Genomic DNA, 26,631 nt, shown 5'->3' on the forward strand with positions numbered 1-26,631 from the left:
AAATATTGTCTTGTTGCAACTGTAAACAAAACTCACAATAAGTTAAACATTGCAAAAAAAAACAATAAACAATAAGTTTTTTAATTATTTTTTTTTTTTTTATATTTTAATATTTTTGTTTCATTGTCAGATTTTTTTAAAGCAGGCCTGTTTTAGAAAATATATTTGTAGATAAGACATTTTTATCAGTCATCCTGCAACCACAATGAATTCAAGTATCATTCTTTTACATTTATAAAATAATATTGTAATAGGATTGATATTACAAAAATCTGCCTTTAAAAGTAAGAAAAAATAAAAACTAAAAAAAAAGCATTTTCGAGGAAGGAATATTTATGATATAAATTTCCTTTAGTGTAGGAATTATCCATCAACTTTAGCGTAAGCCACTGTTTAAAATAGCCATTTAAAGCTACAGGACTAGAACTGACCTGCATAAGATAAATTTTATTTATTTTTCATAAAAGTTCTTAAAACTAATCCCATTTTTCCAATTCTGTGATATAACTGCATTGTATAAATTATATGGTTAAAACAGAGTCCATTAAACCATATAAATGTGTACAAATTGTGTTAATATAGCGTTTTTCCTAACTTCTCCACATAACAAAATGCATATCTCTAAAATTAAAGTTGTGTGGTGATTTTTCAAGTTCTACAAATAAGTAAAACTTCAAAAATTACCACACAACTTTAATTTTGTACATTGTTTTCACCAATAGGGCTTTTTATTTCTTTTTTTAAGTATGCATACATTTCTGTTATGAGCATTCTTTTAGAAAGTGTATTTTTGTTAAAAAAAAATTGTTCTATTTTTGTTTGTTCTTTTTTACACTTGTAGGCAAAATACCTAAAAAAAAGATGCATGATGCATTGATTTGTTTTTCTTCACTTAACACTTAGCAATGAACTTCATAACTTGGATTAACATTAATTAACAGAGATAATGATGAAATAAAATTAAGAAAAATTACTTTATGATGAATTACAATGCAAAAGAAAAATATTAAAAATCAGACGAAATTAAGTTTGACTCAACAAATGCTCTATTAGTTCATAATTTATATAGATTATCTTTTGGTGTTAAGAAAAATATCTATATATAAAAGCATTCCATATATATAAAAATTGGAGTTTAATTAGATTTAGATTTTTTCAAGTACACTTCAGAATTTTTTAAACTAGCTTCATATACATTACAGGCCTCTAATGGCTGTTCCATAGTAGACACTTTAAAATCACATAATTAATTATTCCATTTCACTCTAATATAACTTATGCTGAATCTTGGTAATCAAGAAGTCAAAAGATGTGAAAGGGGACAAGATATTAAAGAAAGACGGACCAAAGGATGAAAGACTAGTCTGGTCATTTTTGGGGCACTTTATGCTTGCTGTGTGATGTGAGCCAATGCTCAGTGCTGAAGACTGTACTTCTACCTTTAATGGTCTACCTTTACAAATTGTGACTTGGATTGAGAGTTTTGTCATTGGCACTCATACCACATTTTCCTATATTAATATACAAAAAGTTAAGAAACTTCCACTTGTGGTGGTGGTACTGTAGCTGAAATAATCTCAGATAAGGTAATTAAATGCATTAAAATGAAAGGAGGGCGATAATAAGGTTTTATTTTCTATTGTGGCGTTAAGTCTAATAATAATACTTATTTTATACAACATATTTTTGACAATGACTTGATTGCTATTTGTTATTGTGTTATACTCCAATTGCATTATTGTTATACTACTGAATTCAATAGTTTCTGTATACATATATTATACATTAGATTACTGACAAACAAACTTACATTAATCTGTTAAGATATAAACAAAAATATATAATATAAGGTAACAACAAATTTTAAACAAATTAATAAAATGACTAGCAGTCTGTTTAAACTAAAAAGCAAAACATGTTTGGCACTGTTACAGAAGGTTTTAAATTGGTTTAAAAGTAAAGATTAATTAAAGCTATTAAACTAGTTGCCATTGACAAAATTGTCCATGTAACTATGGACGACCCTGAGTTCAATCCTAAGGTCAACCCACATGATTGACAACAGTAATCTTTTAAAGCACCACAAACTGATGTCTGATTTTCTGCATGATGTTGGCACAGTGAAGGATTTGTGTCACCATACATGCAATCTGAAATATGAAAGATATAACAATTTTTATTGAGTCAAAACCATATTTTCTTTTATTTAAAATAAAAACTATTTATTCCTGGCGATAACCTGTGTTTTTGTAGGACTCTTAACTTTATTTTTCTGTGTTTTGTTTTTGTACTGTTGTATGTTTTTTCGTCGTTTTCGGTTTCTTTTTTGCGATGACATTGTTAGTTTTCAGTTTGAATGACCACTTGGTATCTCTTTTATGTATATCAATGACAAATGTTTTTAGTTTTGGTTTTCCTGGCAAACTACAGTAACGGAATACAAGTATATATTTAGGAAATTGATATGTATGCACTTGAGTTGTCATATAGTAGTCCCCAAATTCTATTTATATAAATTCTCAAATATCACGCAAACATTTATTATTTCAATAATATTTAAACTAACTGTTGAGTAACAAAAAGTATTTAGATACAGTAGCTATATCTATAGTATTTGAAACAAGGCACTCACGTGTAGGTTCAGTCTGTGTTCTCGTGCAAGACTGACAACAATGGGAATTTACTACGCTATCATAACACACATGTCTGCCATATTTTTCGATGAAATTTTCACACATATATCCATTGATAGTAGCTATATCCTCACATTGGTCTAACTTAGGAGCTACTGGCGGAGCCTTTGTAGTGTAGGGACTGATAGTGTATGTAGGTCTCTGTGTCACTGGGATAGGTATTCCCGTTTTACATGTAGAACAACACTCTGACTTCAGGTCACGGTCTTTGACGGTAATTGTGCAGTGCCATGGTTGACAACCCTTTACTCTATCCCCATACTCACAACCTGAAGAGAGAGAAAATTAAACTGTTATCACAGATACGCCTCAATTTTTTTTTATAATTTCGATAATGAAAATGTTGAATTTATAATAACTAGGATATGTAAGTTTTGCAAATATTCAAAGGCAATGCACCATTACTGAAGGTACGTGGCTAAACAACCTCCAGGGAAATAAAATGTGCAAATGCTAAACACTGTATACCAAATACCGTTGACTTATCATAAGACGTTCCCTTAAACAAACCTAAACACAAACTAATACATGTAAACTAAGAAAATTTAAAAGTCACTAAACCATGATCGAGGTAGCGGGGTCAAATAACCTTCATAGTAATGAAATGTGTAAATGCTTATATAAATGCATACCAAATATCATTGACCTACCACTAGTGGTTCCCCATGATCCGACATAATCACAAACTAATACATGAAAAGTAAGCAAAAATTTTAAAGTCAATAGACCATAACTGAGGAGGTGGGGCCAAATAATTTTCTAAACGGTAATGAGATGTGCCTATACTAAAACAACTGCATACAAAATAACAAATATTTTTGACTAACCACTAGTGGTTCACCATAAACTAGACCTAATCACAAACTAATACATTGTTGACGCTTCCGCCGATGCCGGACCCAGCATGCCTAGGTCTCGCTTTTTGACTTCGTCAAGTGGTTCAGAAAAGTTCAAAGATTTTGACTAAAAATGAATGAAAACTTGAGACTAAATTTATCATGTTTACCAGATTTGTATTCTATTCGAGAAGTTGTCATAAATACTCTCAGAATTAGTATCAACAGTTTTCTTACCTGCTTGCCAGGTAAAAAGTTTGGCACATGAGGCACAACATCGGCTCCTGACCTTCTCTTGATAACAATATGCTGGTGTTGTACTCACAAGAGCCTCACAGGTTTGTCCAACAAATGCTACACCAGGCTGGTCACCATGTGGACATTTATCTTAAATTAATTATGAAACGTGATACAGTGAAACCTGTCTTAACCGAAAATTGCATACACCGAAAACTGGATAAACTTAACAAGTTCGTAAGCCCAGTCATATAAAAAAATATGCGTTTCGTATTTGATGAAACCGAACAGCTAGCCAAAATCTAACAAAAAGTAAGTCCGTAAGAGGTAAGGTTTAGAGAGGTTTCACTATAAATTGAAATTTTTAAGAAAAAATTTGGAAATAAAATATAAATGATTGTTTATCTAAAGTTTTTATGACCTTATTTCTATTTGGCAACACCTTTCGAAATTGTGGGAAGCGTTAATGCTCTTCAACTTCGTACCATTTTCGGGTTTTAATTTGAGCGGCACTGATGAGCTTGAAGACGAAACGGGAATCTTGCGTAAACAATACAATTTTTGGTATCTATGATGAGTTTATTTACACTCTACTTGATACTGGGCTTGTATAACAGAAATTGATTTCATTTATCGCATCATTTAAAACAAAATGGATCTACAAACAACTTTAGCCTTAAACGTGTTATAAATTTATAATAAAATAGCATAACAGTTTACATATATATGTAGTTTGGAATGAATTTTTTCTGCGCATTATATTCATTATTAGAATAATAATTCAGGACTACTGACAAACTTTGGACATTTTTCAAAGGATAAAGCTATTGTTAAATTTAAATGGAAGATTATAATTAATTGTAGACAGTATTTGAAAATTTAAAAGAACGACGGAGTGTAATCTAGCACCTATTGGTTAATTATAAATTATGTCAAATACCATCTTTTTCTGGTGCTTCATCAGAGTAAATACAACGGCCTTCAACACACCACTGAAAAACAAAAAAAAAATTATCTATAAAGATCTGTTGATATATTTTAGCGTACCTAGCTGAAAAGGCAAGTGTTAGATTTTTCTATCTCTAAGCGTTTGTAATTTTTATTAAAACAAAACACATCTTTAAAACCACTGAGCCTTTAACAAGACTTAGTCAGAATCATCAAACGATAACCCTGTCTTCCCACCATCATGAACAACTTGATTAGGAATATACCATAAGTGTGAAATGCATTTTCTGTTTATTTTTCTTAAATTACGGATAATTAAAAAATAGAATTAACCAAAATGTTTAGTCTACTTTTAGCGCTATAAAACCAGGTTTAATCCACAATTTTATACATTTGAAAATTTCTGTACCAAGTCAGAAATATACCATAAGCGTGAAATGCATTTTCTGTTTATTTTTCTTAAATTACGGATAATTAAAAAATAGAATTAACCAAAATGTTTAGTCTACTTTTAGCGCTATAAAACCAGGTTTAATCCACAATTTTATACATTTGAAAATTTCTGTACCAAGTCAGGAATATGACAGTTGTTGTCCATTCGTTTAATGTGTTTTATTATTTGATCTTACCATGTGATTACGGACTTTCTGTTTTGAATTTTCCTCGGAGTTCCGTATATTTGTGATTTTACTTTCTATTTACAAACAGTCTTAAAGTAATCGCTGTCCTTTATTTATAAGTTATATGTCGAATTCAACTAATGTTTTGGTGTTTTATCTATAACATTGAAAACTAACATAGATTGATAAAAAATAAATAAAGACAAAATGATCGAAATAACAAAATATACATTAGTAAATCAATACAACCGAAATCGTCGGTCAACTCTTTATTAGAGTCTTTGTTCTTTGGTGACAATTTTTACTAACTCTTTGAGTTTAATTCTATTTTTCTTGAAAATAAGTATAGACAGATTTTTTTAAAAAATGATTCACATGACAGGCCCAAAAATATTGAATAATCCGTTGCTGTTCACATTTAGTAATCATGCCAACCGACATTTTAAATATACATTGGAGCTGATGATCTATGTTTATGTTTGGTGTAAGTTTTTAGTATTCATATATTTCTTCCAAAAATTGTCTTCATTTGGAAAATTGTCTAATAAACGAGTATTGTCAACGTTTTGTGAACATACTTTGAACTGACGACAATTTTTGAATTACATGGATTCAAAAATTATGTTTGTCTAACAAAGTGGCAGATAACTCAAACAGATTAAGTCACGAGTTTTGCCTTTATTTTTATACGCCTCTTCCTGCTATCTTAAATGAGTTTATATATTCATTTAGTAAATGTAAATGCTGGTGGACGTTTGTCTACATGTATATAACTATACCAGAGACACCACACCAGTTCTAACATGAAGTATCATTGATACAGTAGTTTACTATTGAATATCATGCTGATAATACGCTGTTTGTTGTACTTGATTATAAGCCCAATATCTTTTATTACAATTAACAACCAATTGGTCGAGTTTTGTTCTGATAGTATAGGATATTTATCTTATACTATCGGGACAAAACACGACCAATCTTTAGGCAACAGTAGTAAACCGCTGATCGAAATTCATAAATCGGTTGAGAAAAAAATCCGGGTTACACACTAAAACTGAGGGAAACACATCAAATATAAGAGAACTACGACACAACAGAAACGCAACACTAAAATGGCACACACACAGAAACGAACTATAATATAACAATGACCATTTTCCTGACTTAGTACAGGACATTTTTAGAAAAAAAAACCCAGAGGTAATTCACACTTATGTTCTACCATGGAATATGATGCGGTCATTCATTAAATAGACTGGTTTTATCTTGTTGAAATATTCAAACAACTAAAGGTTGTCTTCCCCAAATCAGACATAAAGTTACTGGTAGCCGAATTTGGTACACGTTTTTTCCCTTGATTTTGGGTTTCAATGCTCTTCAACTTTGTATTTAAATTTACTCATTAAATGCCGTGTTTTTACTCCGAAGTTTAGCAATTGTCAACTTATAGTACACAATCAACAAAAGGCATGGATATTGAGCACGATTTAACATGTACAATCCGATATAGTTTATTCTAGTGACAGGTCCATGCGTATTGATATAATCTGATTTTTATTAGAAAGTTCACACCAAGGTCACTTTGCATACGGAAAATATGTCGGCGAATTGCTTCCTGGAAGTAAGCAATTAAAAAGAGGAAACTTTTTCTAAATGTGGACAAACTAAAGAATTTTCTTCAGAAAAAAGAATATGCACATAAATTCAATAATGAAAACTATCCATTTTATTATAAAAAAAAACATATGCAAATTTTTTTATAATTTGTGGTTTCATGTGACTTTAAGAGTTTTAGTTGATACTAGATTCGAAACTAATGAGATGTTTACCTTTCTAAATCCACATGATGTTCCTCTCACTGCTGTTTGTAGTACACAATCGTTATCTGTACTTGGATCAAGGCAGTACATAGACGTACATATACTACTGGCATTTCCAAACTCTGTACCCTGCATGTATAAAACCAAAGATTTATGATTTATGATTAAGTTTCTACTGTAAACACACTAAGTCTTGATGTATTTATCTGGGAATCATTTTAAAAATATTTCAGAATTTAGATTGAACACTCTCCGCTTTGCTTTAAGATATACTAGTGCGATTGTAATGGAGAAACCCTTTTTTTCTTAAACCAAAAACTTCACTTAACATATCATATCCCAAACACACATGTAATATCATAAACTACATAAACCGGAAATTCAAACGTTTGTTTTTCTTTCTTGAGGCTCATGAATAAACTAGAATGAACTTAATTTAAAAATTGAAAACTTGAATGCAGATGGTATTTATGTACATTTATTGATACTGTTATATGTAATTTCATATGTTTCATCAGGAAAAATAACAAATTCTATACATTTCCCTCTTTAATTTTTCACCATTTTGATAAGTTGTTAGTGGTTTTGATTTAGTTCTCTCATAATTTTTACTATTGTATAAATCATTATACCTGACAAATGTAAGACTGATTTCCCCATATCTGCTGACATTGCTGGTTTGGCGTAAATACTTGTCCTGGCATATTTTTCGAGTCCACAACTCGAGCATCTTTAAAACTTTCTGTCAAACAAGTAGCACCTTTACTGCAATAATATATTAAAGTGCAATAAAGTATTACAAAAACCATTCAGTAGTCTTCAATTTTGATTTTATTGTGCCATGTTAACACCAGACCAGAATTTATCAAACTTTTCCAACAAATCCCTTGTCATCATTAAGTATAGTAACGACAAATTTTAATTTTTGCCTTTTGGATATTTCCAAACATATGCTTGGAAAATCTGTCAGACATGTCATATTTGACTTTGTCATAAATTCTTTCATCTATTGGATGTTCTGTGCCTCGATATCTTACAAATCTACTATTACTGTACTATGTTTATCATTGGCTCACGAAAGCATAGTTGATATCGATACATGTAAAAAAAACAAAAACATGTGATATTAAAATTGATAATAGAAACGGGGAATGTGTCATAGAAACAACAAACATATTTCATTTGCTACAATATACAAAAGGGATCAGACACAAACAGCAATCTGAACCAGGTAAGGCAGACTTTCCAATCTATAACGTTCTTGTTGCCATTGTAAATTCTACACAATTTTATCACATTTTGTATTACATACCTCATTAAATCAGAAATAAAACTACGGAAATATTCAATCGAGCACCGTGAAAACTGCCATTGGTTTATCCTTTTCTCTACTGGGATAGTCTGATTTGTAGATGTCGCCATAACATATCGGTCAGATGACTGGCATTCATTTTTCTCACCATCATGCAAGGCACCAAGACTACAAAGTTAAATGATAACAATTTTTATTTACTATGAATATGTATCTTTTTTCAAATAAGCACAATTGGCGTAAGCATGTAAACTATTCTGTAAATAGGAGTATTATACTCTACAAAAGCACTTAGGTTTTTTTAGTGAAATTAAAATTCTAGCTGGTTGATAATCTTTTGTTTTTCTTTGTGGATAATTTGATTTCTTGGCACTTGAGTGCCAGTCTATATGTAAATGAATGCACACTATCTTGAATTTGTTCTATTGAATACGCTCTTTAAAAACTAACTACACATAAATACATCCTTAGCAAAATAACATTAAAAAGAAGAATGAACAAATTATGCCTAATCAAAGATGCAACCAAAATATTTGCAGTAGCTTGATTGAATATTTTAATATGAACCATATAGATGAGACCCCAGAGGCGGATTTAGGGGGGGGGGGGGGGCAGGGGGCCCGGGCCCCCCTTTTTGGAAAAAAAATTGGTTGCTTATATAGGGATCCACTGAAGCGTGACTGGAGCGGGCCCCCTCTTAGGTCAGTCAGTGGGCCCCCACTTATGAAAATTTCTGGATCCGCCACTGGACCCATTCATGACATAATTCATTTTACAGTCTAGATGATTTGAACCTCTCAAACTAGAATGAAACAAATATTCCATTAGGAATTTAAAACATTAAATATATTTTCATATTATCGTGAGCAAAGTTGGCACATGGAAATATTTATGGAAATATTCTTTATAAAGCACAAAGGTGTCAGTATTCACCTCATAAACTTACAAAACCTTTGAATAGACTTATTAAGAAGGGATATAATTACGATACTGTTGTCAAGTCATTAAAGATTGCATATTTTGGCGTTAATATTGAGTCACTGATAAGGTCTTTGCGTCGGAACTAAACACATTTATTCTAAAAACAGTTGTTGGCATGACACGGGTTATGTTCTTCTCATATATGTTATGATGGTATGATACTAAACCCCTTACGGGAAGGATTGTGCCTGATGTTCATATGATGAAATCATAATCTTTCAGTCAGTTTAATTGAAGTCTGGAGCTGGCATGTCAGTTAACTGCTAGTAGTCTGTTGTTATTTATGTATTATTGTCATTTTGTTTATTTTCTTTGGTTACATCTTCTGACATCAGACTCGGACTTCTCTTGAACTGAATTTTAATGTGCGTATTGTTATGCTTTTACTTTTCTACACTGGTTAGAGGTATAGGGGGAGGGTTGAGATCTCACAAACATGTTTAACCCCGCCGCATTTTTGCGCCTGTCCCAAGTCAGGAGCCTCTGGCCTTTGTTAGTCTTGTATTATTTAAATTTTAGTTTCTTGTGTACAATTTGGAAATTAGTATGGCGTTCATTATCACTGAACTAGTATATATTTGTTTAGGGGCCAGCTGAAGGACGCCTCCGGGTGCGGGAATTTCTCGCTACATTGAAGACCTGTTGGTGACCTTCTGCTGTTGTGTGTTTTTTTATTTTGGTCGGGTTGTTGTCTCTTTGACACATTCCCCATTTCCATTCTCAATTTTACATGATATTAAATGATAGCGTCTGATTTCGTCATTTTTTGTTGACTCCATTTTGAGTTTACATTTGAGCTCTGGATTGTTTTTTTTTATACCTATGTCCTAGTTCGTGTGCAGCAGTACCAACATTCTGAAATCCACCATTGTCTTCTACTATAGAAACACTATCTCCGTTAGGCCTACATAAGGAGCCAATAAAAGCTAAACCTGATAAAGTAAAAGTCAGTATGCTTTCAAATTTGGTTGAAATAATCATTAAACAAAGGGTCTACTGACATGAAGATTTGATCTATTCCCAAACTGATTGCTTGGGTTTGTGATGTATTTCTTTCTGCCACGTTGTTTTGTCATTTCAGTCATATTTTTTAACATTGTCAGAAAACGGGATATTTGGCTAGACATTAAACAATGTTATGAAATAGTTCGTTTCTATGTATGTTAGCCCTTTTTTGGGCTCACTTCAGTGATCCTATTGTTCGGTTTAAATTTGTAATCCGGATTTATCTTCTTTAAATCAATTTAAGTCCTTTGAACGCCAGTATACTACCGTTGTCCGCAATTACACCGACGATGATATTCACAACATATTTATCGAGTTTGGTGGTTCTACCATATCGTCAGTATTCCAAAGGGTAATTCCAGTAGTACAACACTACTGACCAATTTGATTTTAAAATCCTGTAAAGCAAAATACTTATAGAACCTTCTTTTAGATAAGATTTCGTTTTCAAATATATTGATGATGTCCTTTTACTCACTAACTCCACTTTCAAGGAACGCTTACATCGCTTGTATCCCAACCTGATATTACATATACTACCGAAAGTAGAAAGTCAGCTTCATATCTTGATTTTTTAAAGTTTTTATTAATATTGACACGAATGTACTTTAGACCAAAATCTATAACAATGTGACGATTTTAACATTCAAATTGTCAAATCACCCTTTTTCAGTATAATGGCATTTACATATCTTCTGTTCGTGCATATATACATGTATATTATATTTTTCTATTTCAAAATAAGATTACCGTAGTAGTAGTATTTGGTAAAATCTTTCGGAATTTTGTATTGACATTAATGTTCTTCATCTTCGTACTTAGTTGGAGTTTTCATCCATTTTCATTCGAGTATGAATGATGCATCTTATGAAGACGAATCGTGTTTCTACCGTACTACACTTTTGAGCTTGGTACTTATGATGAGTTTAACTAGACTAGCATCAGTTTATCAACAGCACTAATACGGAATAAAAAACCTCGATAAACTGATACTGGTAAGTAGAAATAAAGTAAAATATTCAAGCATTACATCTTGATCATTGTTAACATCGCTCAGTTTCGAGCTAAAGTTGGTACTTCTCTCATTTTTCAAATAATTTTATCTTTATTTGTGTATTCTTAATGCATTTATGAGATATGAAGAGTGTTAACCTAGTCTTGCTTTAAATATTTCTAAACAATTTTGTATCCGGAAACAGTTTACCTACCTGCGGTGTGTAAAAGTTTGAATTTGTTCACCTCTGTATATAAATCATAACTGAAAGAAGAAAACATGATACATTTTAAATTTACTTACGACTAGTAACAGGTTATTTTTTTATATATAAAATTATAGAATAAAATTGAGAATGGAAATGGGGAATGTGTCAAAGAGACAACAACCCGACCAAATAAAAAAACAACAGCAGAAGGTCACCAACAGGTCTTCAATGTAGCGAGAAATTCCCGCACCCGGAGGCGTCCTTCAGCTGTCCCTAAACAAATATATACTAGTTCAGTGATAATGATCAACGCCATACTAATTTCCAAATTGTACACAAGAAACTACATATCATTGTTCTTACGATTAAGATAAACAAATGTAAATTGTATAAGGTCTATATATGGGTATAAGTATATATATATTTCATAGTGTCAAATATCATATAATGTTTTTTATTGCACATACTGACTTGATACGTTATGTCATTCAATTGTTTTGCGTTAGACTGAAAATAGCAAAGAAGATATACTAAAATAAATGTACAAAAATACTGAAAACCGAGGTAAAATTAAAACGGAAAGTCCCTTATAAAATGGCAAAATCAAATGATAAAACACACCAAACGAATAGACCACAACTGTCATTATCCTGAATTCATACAGGCACTGTCAAATGTGGAAAATGGTAGATTAAACCTGGTTTTATAGCGCTAAACCTCTCACATACATGACAGTCACATCAAATTCCTTTTTAAGTGATTTACTGTAAATAAAGTATATAAATTACTACGTAGTCCATAAATAACAATTTACCCGGTAAATAAAATTGCATGATCATGCAAGGGTAAATTAACAGTATTGGCAACCCAAGAACGAAAGTCTCGTAATCCTGCATCAGCATTCAACAAGTCTCTAGTTGAAGATTTCTCTTTCCTGACTTCACTCCATGGATAAGCCTGTTCAGTCTGAATGTATAAAACGCAAGGTAATACAATACAAATATTGTTGGAATATACTTTATAGGTATATAAAAATATTTAGAAATAAAACTATGAAAATAAAGATGATAAACGACTGTTTATAACATTCGGTAGCAAATTGTACGAATATTGAGGACAGTGCGTAACATCATGGTTTTTAAAACAAATTGATTTACCATGACTGTAGCACCACATTTAACATGTTTAATTGAATAGACGAGAATTATTGAGCGGTTCTTTAGCTTTCTCTTAATTAAGAGCATATTAAAATTTCATTACATTAAAATATTAGAATTGTCATTGCTTTAAAGTAAAAAAAAAAAGCTTCGAAGGACATTTAATTTAAGGTATCATAACACTTTCTGATGATTGTGTAAGTGACACATTGAAAAATTTCAAATCAATTCAACGTTTTGAATGTTAACTTCACGCACAAATTTTAAGTTTTTGAATCTAAGGTGAAATAACAACTATTGTATTTTACATATTTTTTTAAACCTGAAAGGATAAAGATAAAATATAGCAAATTTTGTATCGCATACATACATCTGCTATTAGAAATGCTGTTACTTGTATGTTAATATTAATCTCATCGTCTCGTATCGACCTATATCTCATATCAACCTGTAAAACAAAAATAATAAGTGATATATAAAATGTACTTCACCTACTTTGTTTCAACGGTATACATCACTCACAGTTGTGTTCTTTGTGAAAAATCCAACAAAACGTCGAAATAGTCATAACGTCATCGCCACGTGCAGGCCGTAAAACGTGATATTTTTGACGTTTTTCACTACCAACAAGAAAACAAATTTATTATTAGACAAAACATGAAGTCGGTGACTATATGATTAATTGTGCCTGGCGTATATACAAAATTTAGTCCTGATATCTATGATGAGTTTATTTATATCATTAAAACAGAAATTTGTATGTCAACAACATATTGTTTTTTAAGAAAAATTTCGAAATTCAAGATTTTATGTTTTTAAGCAAAATTTTAAAAACAATTTCGCCGTTTTCATGTGCTTTCTATACAAATATTCTCCTATATTGAAAGAAATAACTCTGTCATATTTCAGATAATAAAAGATGTAAATGCATTTTTTTTTCAATTTTCATTCATAGTTCAACGAGCCAACGTTGTGTGCAAAATTTTATCAAAATCTGAGAAATAGCCCATTTACTGTTCTTTGACCTTAATAATATAACAAATCGAAATGGAAGAATGGTTCAACCCTTGGAACGTTGTTAATATTCACTGGCTATTCATATAATTGAAAGTTATCTACAACGAGGAAATAAAGACGGAGTGGGATGAAATGGCTATATTTTACTTATATACATGTGAGCAGATGGAACAGGTATCCTTTTCATACTTGATGGTCATTTTGTGCACTTTAGAGCTTGCTGTTCCGTGTGAGCCAAAGCTCTGTGTTGAAGAACGTACTTTGACATATAATGGTTTACTTTTAACAAACTGTGACTAGGATGTAGAGTTTTCTCATTTTGCACTCCTACCAAAATCTTATTTCTAATTATTTAATATTATTTCATGAAATCGTAATAATGTTACCTGTCAAACACATTTGATATATAAATAAATTATGTTTTGAACTATTAGTATTGTTTAAGTTTGATTCGTGTGTTTTAACGCCACTTTTAAACACCGCTTTTGGGCTATTTCGTGGCGGCAAGCTTTTGTTGGTGGAGGAAGCCGGAGTGCCCGGAGCAAACCACCGACCTTCGACAGGAAAACTGACAATCCTAGTCAATTAAGGTTGGAGCCGCACGAGCGGGTTTCGATCTCAATTCCTCAGTGTTGACTGGCTATTGAATACAGTAGTAGCTACTTAAACCACTCAGGCACCGATGCCACAGTTTTAAGATACCATGCTAACTTAATAACCTTTAGCTGTATCTATTCAACTTCATTCTCCAAAACATTGTATTTGAATTATTTTCTTTGGATATCCAATGAAATCATTTCTAATCTTAAAAGAAAATGACAATAGCGCTCATCAACTGCTTGCGTCTAAGGCGTTTTTTATAAACCTTCATCCTGGTAGCTCAAATCAAAATATTTAATAGCAAAACATGTGTTTTATTTTTAAAAGTTGATGAGGTATATTACCAAATGATCCTAAAATTTAAAAAAAACAAATCCGTCTAAGTTCAACTTTGCTCTAACGAGTTGAAACTATTTTTTTTTTAATTTCCATTTTATAAACGGACAATTTGAGAAAAAAATGTTAAAAGATAAGTCAGTGCAAAAGACTACTGAGCTGAGCGAATGAAACCCTCTGGAACTGACATTACTGTGTAGAAAGGAAAAGTTGACTGAGGCATTTTCTGCTATCTAAAGGTTATAAATTGTTTAATTTTGATTCCACAAATCCGATTGGTTAGTTGACTGGGATAATTGAATTGAGTATACACCATGTTCACAATAGTAAGTTAAGTGTTCTCCACACCAGAAACACAAGTCAACCCATATTCACTGAAACTGTTATCAAACGACTGTGTACATTTTTAATTTGTATATTTTTTTAATCATCCACTGAGACATATTTTAATTTTATTCCTTACCTCATTCATAAAGTGAGAAAAATATTTTCTAATTTCATCTTTTGCAGTTCTGTCATTTTTTGTTTTCGACAACCATCTGAAATAAAAAAAAAAAAATATAATAAAAAGTTTAAGATTTGGTTCTTCATGTCAACAAGACATCTTGATTTTTTTAATATATGTATTGAAGTTCTAAATTTGTTTTGTTGATTTTTATGAAAATTATTATTGTTAAGATTTCATTTTTGTTATGTAATTAACAGTAAAAAATTCAAACGCCAACAACAACAAAACTGTCAGTTTTTTCTTATTATAGGTATGAATGAGGGTTTGGATGGGGTTAAAGGATTAAAGAATAATGCCCTTAAAAAAAATCAAGATTAGAGAATAACGGGCAAAAAAATGAAGATTAGAGAAAAAAGGGGTTAATTTTTTAAAGATTAGAGAAAAAAGGAGTGATAATTAAATATTTACAGAATAACAGACCCCCCACCCCCATCCAGACCCTCATGAATTGTTTCACATTCTGTCACTCTTGGAACTTTTACAGCTAAGTTTACGGTGTTGGTGTTGTTCATTGTTGAAGGCAGTAAACATTGACTATTACTAGTAGTTGTTTACATCCTCGGTCTCTGGTGAAGATGTTTCTCATGGTAATCATACAATATCTTATTACGTTGTATATGAACTAACTAACCGTTTGTATATTGAATAGTCTATAACTAACTAACCGTTTGTATATTGAATAGTCTATAACTAACTAACCGTTTGTATATTGAATAGTCTATAACTAACTAACCGTTTGTATATTGAATAGTCTATAACTAACTAACCGTTTGTATATTGAATAGTCTATAACTAACTAACCGTTTGTATATTGAATAGTCTATAACTAACTAACCGTTTGTATATTGAATAGTCTATAACTAACTAACCGTTTGTATATTGAATAGTCTATAACTACTAAAACGTCTATTATGAATGGCTGTGTTATCTGGACTTGTCTTTTGGAACGATGAACTTCAAGTTGACCTCTTATTCTGTCTATATGTGTCGCTGGAATTGCCTGAGTTAGAGCTGAAAAAAAAAGAATTACAAATATAAATTCTCATAGAAAAGTCTCTTGGAAATATACTCTTTCTTATGTTTTTTGGTAAATTGAGAGAACTAAGGATTTATGTTATTTGTTATGTTTTAGCAAGCATCAATTCAACAGCACTAACATATTCAATTGATTTAATTTTTAATTTTTCGACATTTATTAACAGAAATGAAAACACAATCACGAGCTGTACTATAAGTTAGATTGTGCAAACTTCGATAGGATGTTTATGTATATCCACAATTATTTATATTTATTGACCACTTACCGATATCATCAAGGGGCAAAAATAGTGTTTTCTTTACTTTTACAAATGTATTTACATGTACCGTAAGAATTAGTTTTATCCAATCGTAAACAACCTAAGTTTATGACAACGTATGAACACTGTCTTGAATCAGCTCTGCCTATCTTAAACAAGCTTAGTAACAATGATATGATAACTACTTACTAACAAAGGGATTCATCAGTTTTGCCCATCTTAAACAAATTAATATTAGTAGAAACAAGTTACATACGAAGTCATGGATAAGCTTTTTCCTATCTTAAAACAAACTTCATAACAATGAGTCAATGGCTTCTTACGAACATTGATCATCATGAATCAGTATAACATACCCTAAATAAATTAAATAATAATGGATGTACGGCTACTTACGAACGTAATCATGATGTCCAGCTTGAAGTTGTAGTCTTCTCTCAACTGTATACCATGTTTCTTGGTTAGAGTCTATTTGTTTATTTCCGGGAGATAATGTAAATTCCACACCATCATGGACGAATGTACCGGTCTGTCAACATACAAGTTATACATTGTACAATTCAATGTTTAAAGGAAATTACAACTTTATAAATAATGGCGATAAAGGCATATACAGACATAATTGGATAAGTTTGAATTGGGTTGCAGGATATGTTAACTCCTCCCAAAAAGCAAAATAATAAGAAGAACGCACTTATCCACAGAAAGGTTCATCCTCAATAATGAGTTATTTCGACATTCGGATTTTGTTTTGTATTTCTAAATGAAATCTACAATGATTTTACAGAATTATTGGTACTACACTTGTCCAAACTGAAAGTTATTTTTTGCAACAATTGTGTTAAATAGTACCCTAGAACCCTGGGCGAAATTGCTACAACAGGGCTAATAAATTCTTGCACGTCAATGTCGTCGTCAATTATTTCAAAACCCACTTGCTTTAAAGTGACAGTCAAAATAGAATATGTGCCCAGGGCAAACCATGCCCCACTATCTTGCAACATTATGATGCATGGAAAGGTTACATGTTCAGTGAAATATGAAAACTCTTGGTTGGCCTATATATGTTTATAATTTCAAATCGTAATAAACATGCGTACAAAGATCCGCGATGATTTAGCGGAGAATTACACCAGAACTTTAAGCTGCTACGGAGAAGAAGGACGGACCGGAAGACCAGAAAACATTTTAATGTCTCCTATAATCATAGTGGTGGGAAACAAATGTGCAGTATGATTGCCAAAAATCAGCAATCCTATATTCTAAGACCCTAGGTAACTTAATTAGTGCTGTTAAATTAAGAACTTCTTTATCTGAATTTTGTTTGTAAAATAAACTTTTTCATGAAATTATTCACACTTTGTAAGAGATTAATTTATCTCAAGTCAGGAACCTAGTCACTAGTTGACGTACGTCACTATTGTAACTAACTTTAAAACTGCATCATTGATCATCATTTATATCTTGTAAACGATCAGTCTTAGTAGGACAGAAACCTCGTCACTAGTTATGGTACGTCATTTATAATGTTTTCCTTATCCAGATTTGGTGTTGGAGTCAGATACATGATTGCTTCTATCTAAAGGGGCGGATCCAGCCAATGCTAAAATGGGTTTTCCTAATCCTGGATAAAAGGGGGGTATAGCTATATGTTTCCATCCAAATGCATTGATCATCAATAAAAGGGGCTTCAACTCTGGATTCGCCATTGATATAATTAACGGATAAAATGTTTTATAATCAAGAACTTTTCCCTTCACTTTTCTCTGTCACTACAATTTCGTTTTCATTTTCTCACTTCATGGTTACAATGGGAACACAAATTAACATAGACAATTTTCTTGGTTTAAATTCTCTTTCATCATATATCACAATTTTTTTCTTTCTGTTTTACGAACTACAAAAATTTACATGTTGAGCCATGTCACTATACATTTAAGCCTAGCTAGTGTGAGGTCAAATATTTTTTCGACATAACATGTTACTTAAACATGTAAACAAAAGTGTTTAGCTTTCATATTTTATATTTTTTGTCTGTCTTAATCCCCATCAGTGTCAGTTACTGTTGTCCTACAAAACATTAAATAGACAATTTACAAAAGAACATGGTTTTTAATTACTGCTTTATGTCTCTTTCCTGTATCTTATTATGGAGTGTGGTGTTACGGAGTCAAAACTATGACAAGAAATGATGACAAGAGACAGATGTCAATTTCAATGAATGTTAGGAAATCAACATTAACCTTATCTATTAACCTTAAATGTTTACCTTCCGATCCTAATAGTGTAAAACATATTTTATAATATTTATTTCCAAAAAAAAACATAATTTCCAATTTATCTCTTACTAGTACTTAATTTTACTATATGATGAAAGAAAATAATAGTTTTTGAAAAAAGGCTTTATATATATTTATTTCTTTTGCGCATGTCACAAGTCAGAAGCCTCTGGCCTTTGTAAGTGTTGCATGTTTTTTTTTTAATTAAAGTTCATTTATATGTTTACAGTGATGTCCATTTTCACTGAACTAGTACACATTTTTATTTAGGAGCCAGCTAAAGATCACCTCCGGTTGCGGGATTTTCTCGATGCGTTGAAAAATCATTGGTGGCCTTCGGCTGTTGTCTGTTATTTGGTCGGGTTGTTGTCACTTTGACATATTCCCCATTTCCATTCTCAATTTTATTATCTCACTGCAAAAGTATTGATTGCTAGAATTTGCAACTGGTGCAGAACAATTTGTCATGTTTTATGATAGTTCTTCTTAGATCCGCTAGGTTTCAGTGATAATCTTTTGTAGCATGGCTGATGTGTTTTACAATTTTTACAATTCCACACATGCTCTTCATGTGTGAGAGAAGAATAAAAACCAACATATTCAAAATTTACAAGAAAAACAAAATCAAATCAAATAATTGAATTACAGTTATTATTATTTCTTGAAAAAATGTAACGTAAGCAAATTAAAATAGATCAGAACTTCGGTTCTCAAGAAAACGAGAACACTGAAAGAATTTCTATTTCCGTTTAAAAATCTACACGGACCTGCAGTCTCCAGTGGTACACAGATTTATAAATGTCAAAACAGACCATAATATACGACAGAGGAGAGGTCGACAGATAAATGGCTAATGTCAATCATTCTAATCGTTCGGAAGTCAATGTTTACCACACGCAGTACCTCATAAAACTTCCAGTCTTTTCCTGAAATTGCTATGTATATGTAAAGAGAGACCGGCTATCTAAAATTACTCATTTTTTAGGTACCAGCCATTCTGGTTTTGTGTGTATATTTTTTTGGGGGAGGAAAAAAGGGGGAGGGGCGGTATTCTCCGAGAATTTTTTTTTTCTCGACCTTTCACATCAACAATTATTTCTTAATGCAATATCATATACATTGGAAAACGATCTTTATATTCAAGCCCAAAATGTTGACACTATCACTTTGTTGAAATGTATGATTCAATGGAGATAAAAAAAACTATTTTATTTAAAGAATTTTTGAATCACACAATATATTCTTACCCGGCCCCCTTTTCATTCCACTACAGACTATTGATGTGCGTTGCCGAATGAACTCGTTGGTTGTGCTGTTCATGAACCGGCCTTTAATTCAACTTTCTTTTATTACAAAATCCGATAGTTACATTTTCTTTCTTATTTTCCACAATCAGTTGATAGACCATGCAAGAACCTGCAAAATTTTAAGTCGGATATCCGATTTTGTCTTGGTTTTCGGTATACCGAAATGAGACAATCCATGTTTGTTTCGCTAATAAGTAATATTAATTAAAAACCAATAAATTACAGCAATCATTAGTTTGTATATATTAATTACTATATCGTTATCAATAAACAATATTGTACTTACAAGATATAATTTATAATTTCCTGTATTGTCTTGTATACAATTGAATGATAGATAGGCTCCATGATTAGGATCCACGTAGAACTGCACGTTCTGTAATTAAAATATAATTAGATAAAAGTTATATACTTATGTCACACATGACTATAAAAAATATACTCAGCAACACGAGTAACGCACCACTTTTTTCCACATCTAATTTGGATAAACAATTAGAGTAAAATTGTGTGGTATACTTTCTCGAATTATAAGTTTCTTCTGATAATTTTGCTTTCCGTTTTATATTTAGATATAAGAAGGCAAAAAGTGAAATAATTCACCGGCTGGTTGCAATTGTAAAATAAAACATATTCAACGAATTTTATCCTAAAAAATATACAGAAAAATACCAATGGTAAAAAATAATCGAAAATTATAAATATTAAAGACAACAAAGTATGTATTAATAAATTTGAAATGTATGATTTTCGCTCAAAGCAGTTTATCAACATAGCATCTTCATAATTTGTACATACATGTACTCGTAGCCTAAAGAATAAAATGTTTATAACTAGATAACATTTAGCAGATTATATATATGTTTACATTTTACAATAACTAAAACAAATATATATTGTTACTTTTCTATTCCATACAAACATTTTCCTTAGATAATACATGTATGGAAATTTAATACACATTCACACTCAAGCATTTAAATGATAAAACCAGCAAATTGTTAAAAGTTATAAATTAAAAATCATTTCCAATAAATTTCCGTTAAATTGTACTTATTGTTGTTAAAATTTGAAAAAGAATAAAATAATCTATATTATGAAATGTTATTTGAAGCTTTTTTTCTCTTGAACGATGCAATTACTCGTTTTGTTCCCACGAACTTTCCTATGATGATTAGCTCTCTTACAATAAAAACAAAAACGGCGAAATTGCAATAACTGTTTCTTCTTTTGAAAATCAGTGAAATTTCTGCTTTTTCCTTATCCAAAGGCAAGATTATGGGATACATGACTTCCAAATATTTTCTTATTTTCTTGTACATGTTTATAATTCAATCTGATTGTTTACGCATTTATTTAATATAGGCTTATATACAATGTTAACCTAAAACATGCAAGAATTCAAATGACAGTTTGCATACATTGACTGTCACAAAAGTGAGAGGTTTATCTAGCTATAAAACCAGTTTTTTTCCACCATTTTCTACACTAGGAAACGGCTGTTCCAAGCCAGGAATATAACAGTTGTTTTTCATTCGTTTGATGTGTTTGGGATTTACTTTTTTATTAATGTAGTTTTAGATGTGATTCACATTTATGATACCCAACAATAAATTATAAAAAAACAAAAATTATTGATTGATTGTTAGTTGCTTTACGTCCAGTGTATAAAGAATAGAGAAAATTGGCTAAAAAAATGAGAAATAAAGAAATAAATGACTCCCATCAAGATCCTCAATTATAATAAGCACAATAAATTACCTGTATGTCGAGCAATGCTTCCTGTATTACAAAGAGATTTCCTTTCGGATCCTTTCTTATAACATATACAGGTTTATTTAAAGTAGTTGATTTAGTTTTTGTCACATTGAATAATAAGTTTTCTCCGAATTGGAATTTAAGCGAAAAGTTTATTTTGCTTTCATTAATACAGTCTTTGGAATTCTTTGTGTTTGTTGATAATTCTGGAATTCTAGCAACATTTCCTGAAATAAATTATAAAAGTTATTCATAAATATTGTTGTTTTTATTTTCCATTAATTGAGTATGGACAACATTTGTGGATTCAGGGGAAGCGTCGATTGTCTACAATAAATATTTGTTTGTCATTACAGCCGACTTCATTGAGTGTGTAGCTAAAGGTTAGCTTGCTTGTTAGATGAACCACGAAGTCATTATTAGTAGACATACTATCTGTCTGTAAGACTAGCATACTTCGAAAAGAGGGTAGTATACCTTACCTAATAATGACTTCACGGTTTATTTTCATAAGCAAGCCAACCAAGAATTTTACCTTTCCCTACACACTCAATGAAATCGGTTGTAAAATCGTTCTTAAACTTGTTTTGCATCGGCGTATATATATTATACATATTCCGTTTTCCAAATTAACGCTCCCCTTACATAATTCCACTTGAATCCGACCTAGAAACACTTAATATATCAAACGGTTTTATGTTACAATCAATATGTACATTTTTATTGTTTTTTATGTACTATATTAACCACAAACAACAGGTATTTGACATATGCATATATTTAACTGATGTTAATTGAATACCACAGATCAATGTATAAACAAACAAGACCATATCGTAATCGCACCTACACGCCTGTCATTCACAAAAATGATCGTGTAAGAATAATCAACGATGCGTAGCGATCGGATTGAGAAAGATCGATTTATCGAGAATACATGCAAATTCTGTCAATTTGAAAATAGCTCTAACCTAACTTTAATCGAAAAGATGAAAAGGATTTTTAATGTCTCCAATTATGTACTCTTGATATTCACGAAACCCGTACACAAACAATTTAGTGTGCTAAGTTAACAGACGCGGATGCAGTCGTTCCAAAAAAAATATAGGGAAATAGGGGGGTTCAACACCCCCCCCCCCCAGAACACTACAAAACGTTCACACAATTAATGAATACAAAAAAAATCAAAAAAAGTAGCGGGTGGGATGAGGGCGTTCCAACCCTGCCACCCCCGATTAAACATCAAAGAGGTCGTGTTGACCGACACAACAAAAGATAAATGTTTGCATGCTTCCTCAATTTCGACATTAAAATGCAATGTATAGCTTGATATGTTAACAAATTTTACAATATTTATTCCGGATTTGTTGCTTGACATGAAAAACTCAAATGGATCAGTAAGGGAAACACGCGTAAAGCAAGTGCTACTATAATCAAGTTAATAAATCGTTTTTGCGTGAGCTTGCTATCCTTTAACGGCGCATGTCTAATACAAACTAATGAGAAGTGGTGTGCTTGCCAATGAGACAACAATCAAATAGAGCGTATTTCAACAACTAAATGACACCAAGCGGGCTTCAGCAATGAGCAAACCCTACCGTATTGTTCATATAAAAAGAAGATGTGGTATGGTTGCCAATAAGACAACTGTTCACAAGAGACCAAAATGACAAAGACATTAACATGCATATTTATAACTTACAAACTAATAATCATACTATAATATCAATATATTCTGGAAGGTTGGTAAAGCGGGACGGTGGCGGGAATTGATACACCCCGTGTAGCTAAATGGGCCACCCTTTTTAGCAAGAGTGTCATCACCGGACGGAAAAGGGCCAAGAGTGGCAATATTGTTTTACTACAGTCCATCAGTTGGGCTTTTGACTTCAAAAAATCATAGTGATTGAATTGTTGTCACATCGCTTTAACAAATTTGGCGATTATTCTACTTAATAGTTTTAGTATTACATGTGCGTGAAATATTTGCCGCTGAACGTTAAGCTTGAAAAAAATTAAACGATGGTCCGATTGGTTTATGATTTTTAATGGTCTCATACAATCAATAACAAGCTAAAGTACAATTTAACGTGTGTGGTTGTTTGCATCGTTTGTTCAACCACTGATAAAAAATAGGTCATATACGACGAAAAGTAGGTTATCCACACCAATCTGCATTTAAATTTTCAAGATGTCATGAAGTTTGCTCTTTAGTTTCTATTTTGTTGGGTTTAAACATTAATTGAAAATCTTAGTTTGAGCTACTCAGGATCTTTTAATTTTTAGTTTTTCTAATATATTTTTTTGTGTGTGTAATCCACTGGAATTGCACAACACCAAATCTTCCTTTCATATATTAAAAACCATATATACATACAAAAATTGTCCAGTTAAAATCATTTTCTTATTTTTCTTTAAATTCGTATTCTAACTGTAAATCATGAGATAAATTGACCAGAGCACTACGAAAGAAACTGGACATTTCTCATTTCAGACTTGATATTTCTGACCTCACAATTATACCTAAAAAAGTCAAGCTGAGAATATTACCATGAGATACATAAAAAAAGAGTGTGTCCATAGTACACGGATGCACTATCATTTTCTATGTTTAGTGGACCGTGCATATTGGTTCAAACTCTAATTTGGCATACACATTAGAAAGATCATAGCATAGGAAACAAGTTTACTAACTTTCAAGTTGAATGATATCCAACTTCATCAAAAACTACCTTGACCAAAAACTTGAACTTGAAGTGGGAGAGACGAACGAACGGACACACAGACCGAAAAACAGAATCTCCTCTACTGTCGCAGGTGAGGCACAAACTAGTAGTCAATACCATGCAGTTATGCGTAAAAAAACATTTCATGACAAACAATATAAAGTTTATGAGAAGTATTTATACACCCATGAGGGAGCCAGCATGATTGGGTTCTAAGATACTATAATTGTAAATGCAAAATGAAAGATTTCAATCATTTTAGAGGGAACTTAGCTACTAGATCAAGTATTATGGTAAAACATGATTAATACATGATATATCCAATTACATATATTGATTTAACGACATCTAGGTGTAAAATACAATGTACATGTAAGGCTGAAGGCAGCGAAAATTACATGTAGTAAGTCTATTCTTTTAAACAAGGAAGGTCATTGTAATATAACATAAAAAAGAAGATGTAGTATGATTGTCAATTACAAACTCTCCAAAAGTGACCAAATGACACAGAAATTAACAACTATAGGTCATCGTACGACTTTCAACAATGAGCAAAGCCCATACCGCATAGTCAGCTATAATAAGCCCCGATGTCTAGATATTAATCTGAGTTCTTTCGGCTGTAATTCCTATGTACATAGCTATAAGAAGATGTGGTACAAATCTTCAACCAAGTCACAATTTGTAAAAGTAAACCATTATAATTCGAAGTACGGTTTTCAACACGGAGCCTTGGCTCACACCGAAGAGCAAGCTATATGTATATTAAGAACCCCCAAAAGTACTAGTGTAGTTTTATGAAATAAATCCCATACAAGGAGTTTAAATAATGCACGTTTATGATAAAGTCACGAGTTGTATATATGATAAAAAAATAATATTACGCTTCATGGTCAGTCCTACTAAAAAATGTAAACTTAAATACATGCGAAATAACATAATTTTCAATACATCAAAATCGTGACTGTCAGTTTATTATGCATGACTGGAGTGAAATATAGATAAACACTTCTTTATAATACCCACTCTACCTCGATATTTGTCATATTTTTCAGTGATAGGGTATTGGCGTGTATATATGTCTACCGATCATTGATCAAGTGTTTTGGGTGCATACAAAAATTGTATTTCAAGGGAAGCGAACAAATATTTTATTTCTATATTTTTTATACCAAATATTGAAAACTACGCTGATTAAAAATAAATTCATGACAAAAATATAATTCTGTTTTTGTTTTAATTCAAACAAAAATTTACACCCTCCTTTTTTACTACAAAAAAAAAGGAAAAAGATTGGTACTGAAGAGGGAAACACGTTCTGCAACAAAACATGATAATGTCATTTGGAATCTAATTTTCCTTTTGATAAAATCGACAATAATAAAAAAATAAAAGTAAATAATAAAAATGACGAAGTAAATAAATAAAATCAGTATCGAAGTTATTTCATCAATATATTTACATGATAGATATGGATCGAGGAAGTGTGTTCGAAATGAATACAACCAAATTAAAACAAAAAATAAATAATAAAAAATACATAAATATCTATTAAATCTTACCTTTTGTGTCGATTAAGCAATTAACATAAATTATTTTAATTAATATCCACAAATAAAACAAACAAGAACGAAACATGACTAACTACTAAACACAAAATACGAAAATGACTGATATTTTAAGATGAACTGATCATGTTTCGGTATGACATGGTCGGATAATTCTTGTTCATCCGTCACGCGTCACTTGCTTTAGCAAATGGTACATTCCTATGACAAGTTTTTCAGATGACATTACTATAATGTTAAGTTATATACAGTGACAACCATATTAGTTAAATGCTTGTTTTAAATCTATAAAAAAGACAGATTATGCAATTTCTGTGTATCACAAGCTGAATTTATGTTTTGGTACAACGGAGGAGTGTTATGGAGAAAAAAAAACATAAATCGAAAAGATCTTGGGTAGACACAACATGGTGGTCGCAGATA

At 31.4% G+C, this 26,631-nt stretch overlaps 1 protein-coding gene across 1 annotated transcript; it reads right to left on the reverse strand.

The window, feature by feature from the left end:
• Positions 1-131: 131 nt before the first annotated feature.
• Positions 132-26,368, reverse strand: LOC134701605 (A disintegrin and metalloproteinase with thrombospondin motifs 7-like). Its single transcript, XM_063562747.1, has 17 exons — positions 26,203-26,368; positions 21,918-22,141; positions 20,443-20,532; positions 16,967-17,099; positions 16,142-16,283; positions 15,228-15,303; positions 13,182-13,259; positions 12,469-12,620; positions 11,661-11,710; positions 10,268-10,379; positions 8,467-8,634; positions 7,787-7,919; positions 7,164-7,283; positions 4,707-4,758; positions 3,767-3,916; positions 2,633-2,962; positions 132-2,150 (listed from the first exon to the last, which is right to left on the reverse strand). The coding sequence occupies exons 1-17, from the start codon at positions 26,276-26,278 to the stop codon at positions 1,951-1,953; spliced, it is 2,286 nt and encodes a 761-aa protein (XP_063418817.1). The 5' UTR covers positions 26,279-26,368; the 3' UTR covers positions 132-1,950.
• Between the last annotated feature and the right edge of the window lie 263 nt (positions 26,369-26,631).

This window comes from Mytilus trossulus, unplaced genomic scaffold (assembly GCF_036588685.1).
Source record: "Mytilus trossulus isolate FHL-02 unplaced genomic scaffold, PNRI_Mtr1.1.1.hap1 h1tg000247l__unscaffolded, whole genome shotgun sequence".
Taxonomy (NCBI): domain Eukaryota; kingdom Metazoa; phylum Mollusca; class Bivalvia; order Mytilida; family Mytilidae; genus Mytilus; species Mytilus trossulus.

What these genes read in the sequence shown, in the direction of transcription:
- LOC134701605 (XM_063562747.1), bottom strand. Translation starts at nt 26,278, where the DNA reads ATGTTTCGTTCTTGTTTGTTTTATTTGTGGATATTAATTAAAATAATT. An exon ending in GACTATTCAATATACAAACG is followed by an intron (nt 15,304 to 16,141) that starts GTTAGTTAGTTA and finishes TTTTTATTTCAG; the next exon opens with ATGGTTGTCGAAAACAAAAA. An exon ending in CATCATGTGGATTTAGAAAG is followed by an intron (nt 4,759 to 7,163) that starts GTAAACATCTCA and finishes TTTGTTTTTCAG; the next exon opens with TGGTGTGTTGAAGGCCGTTG.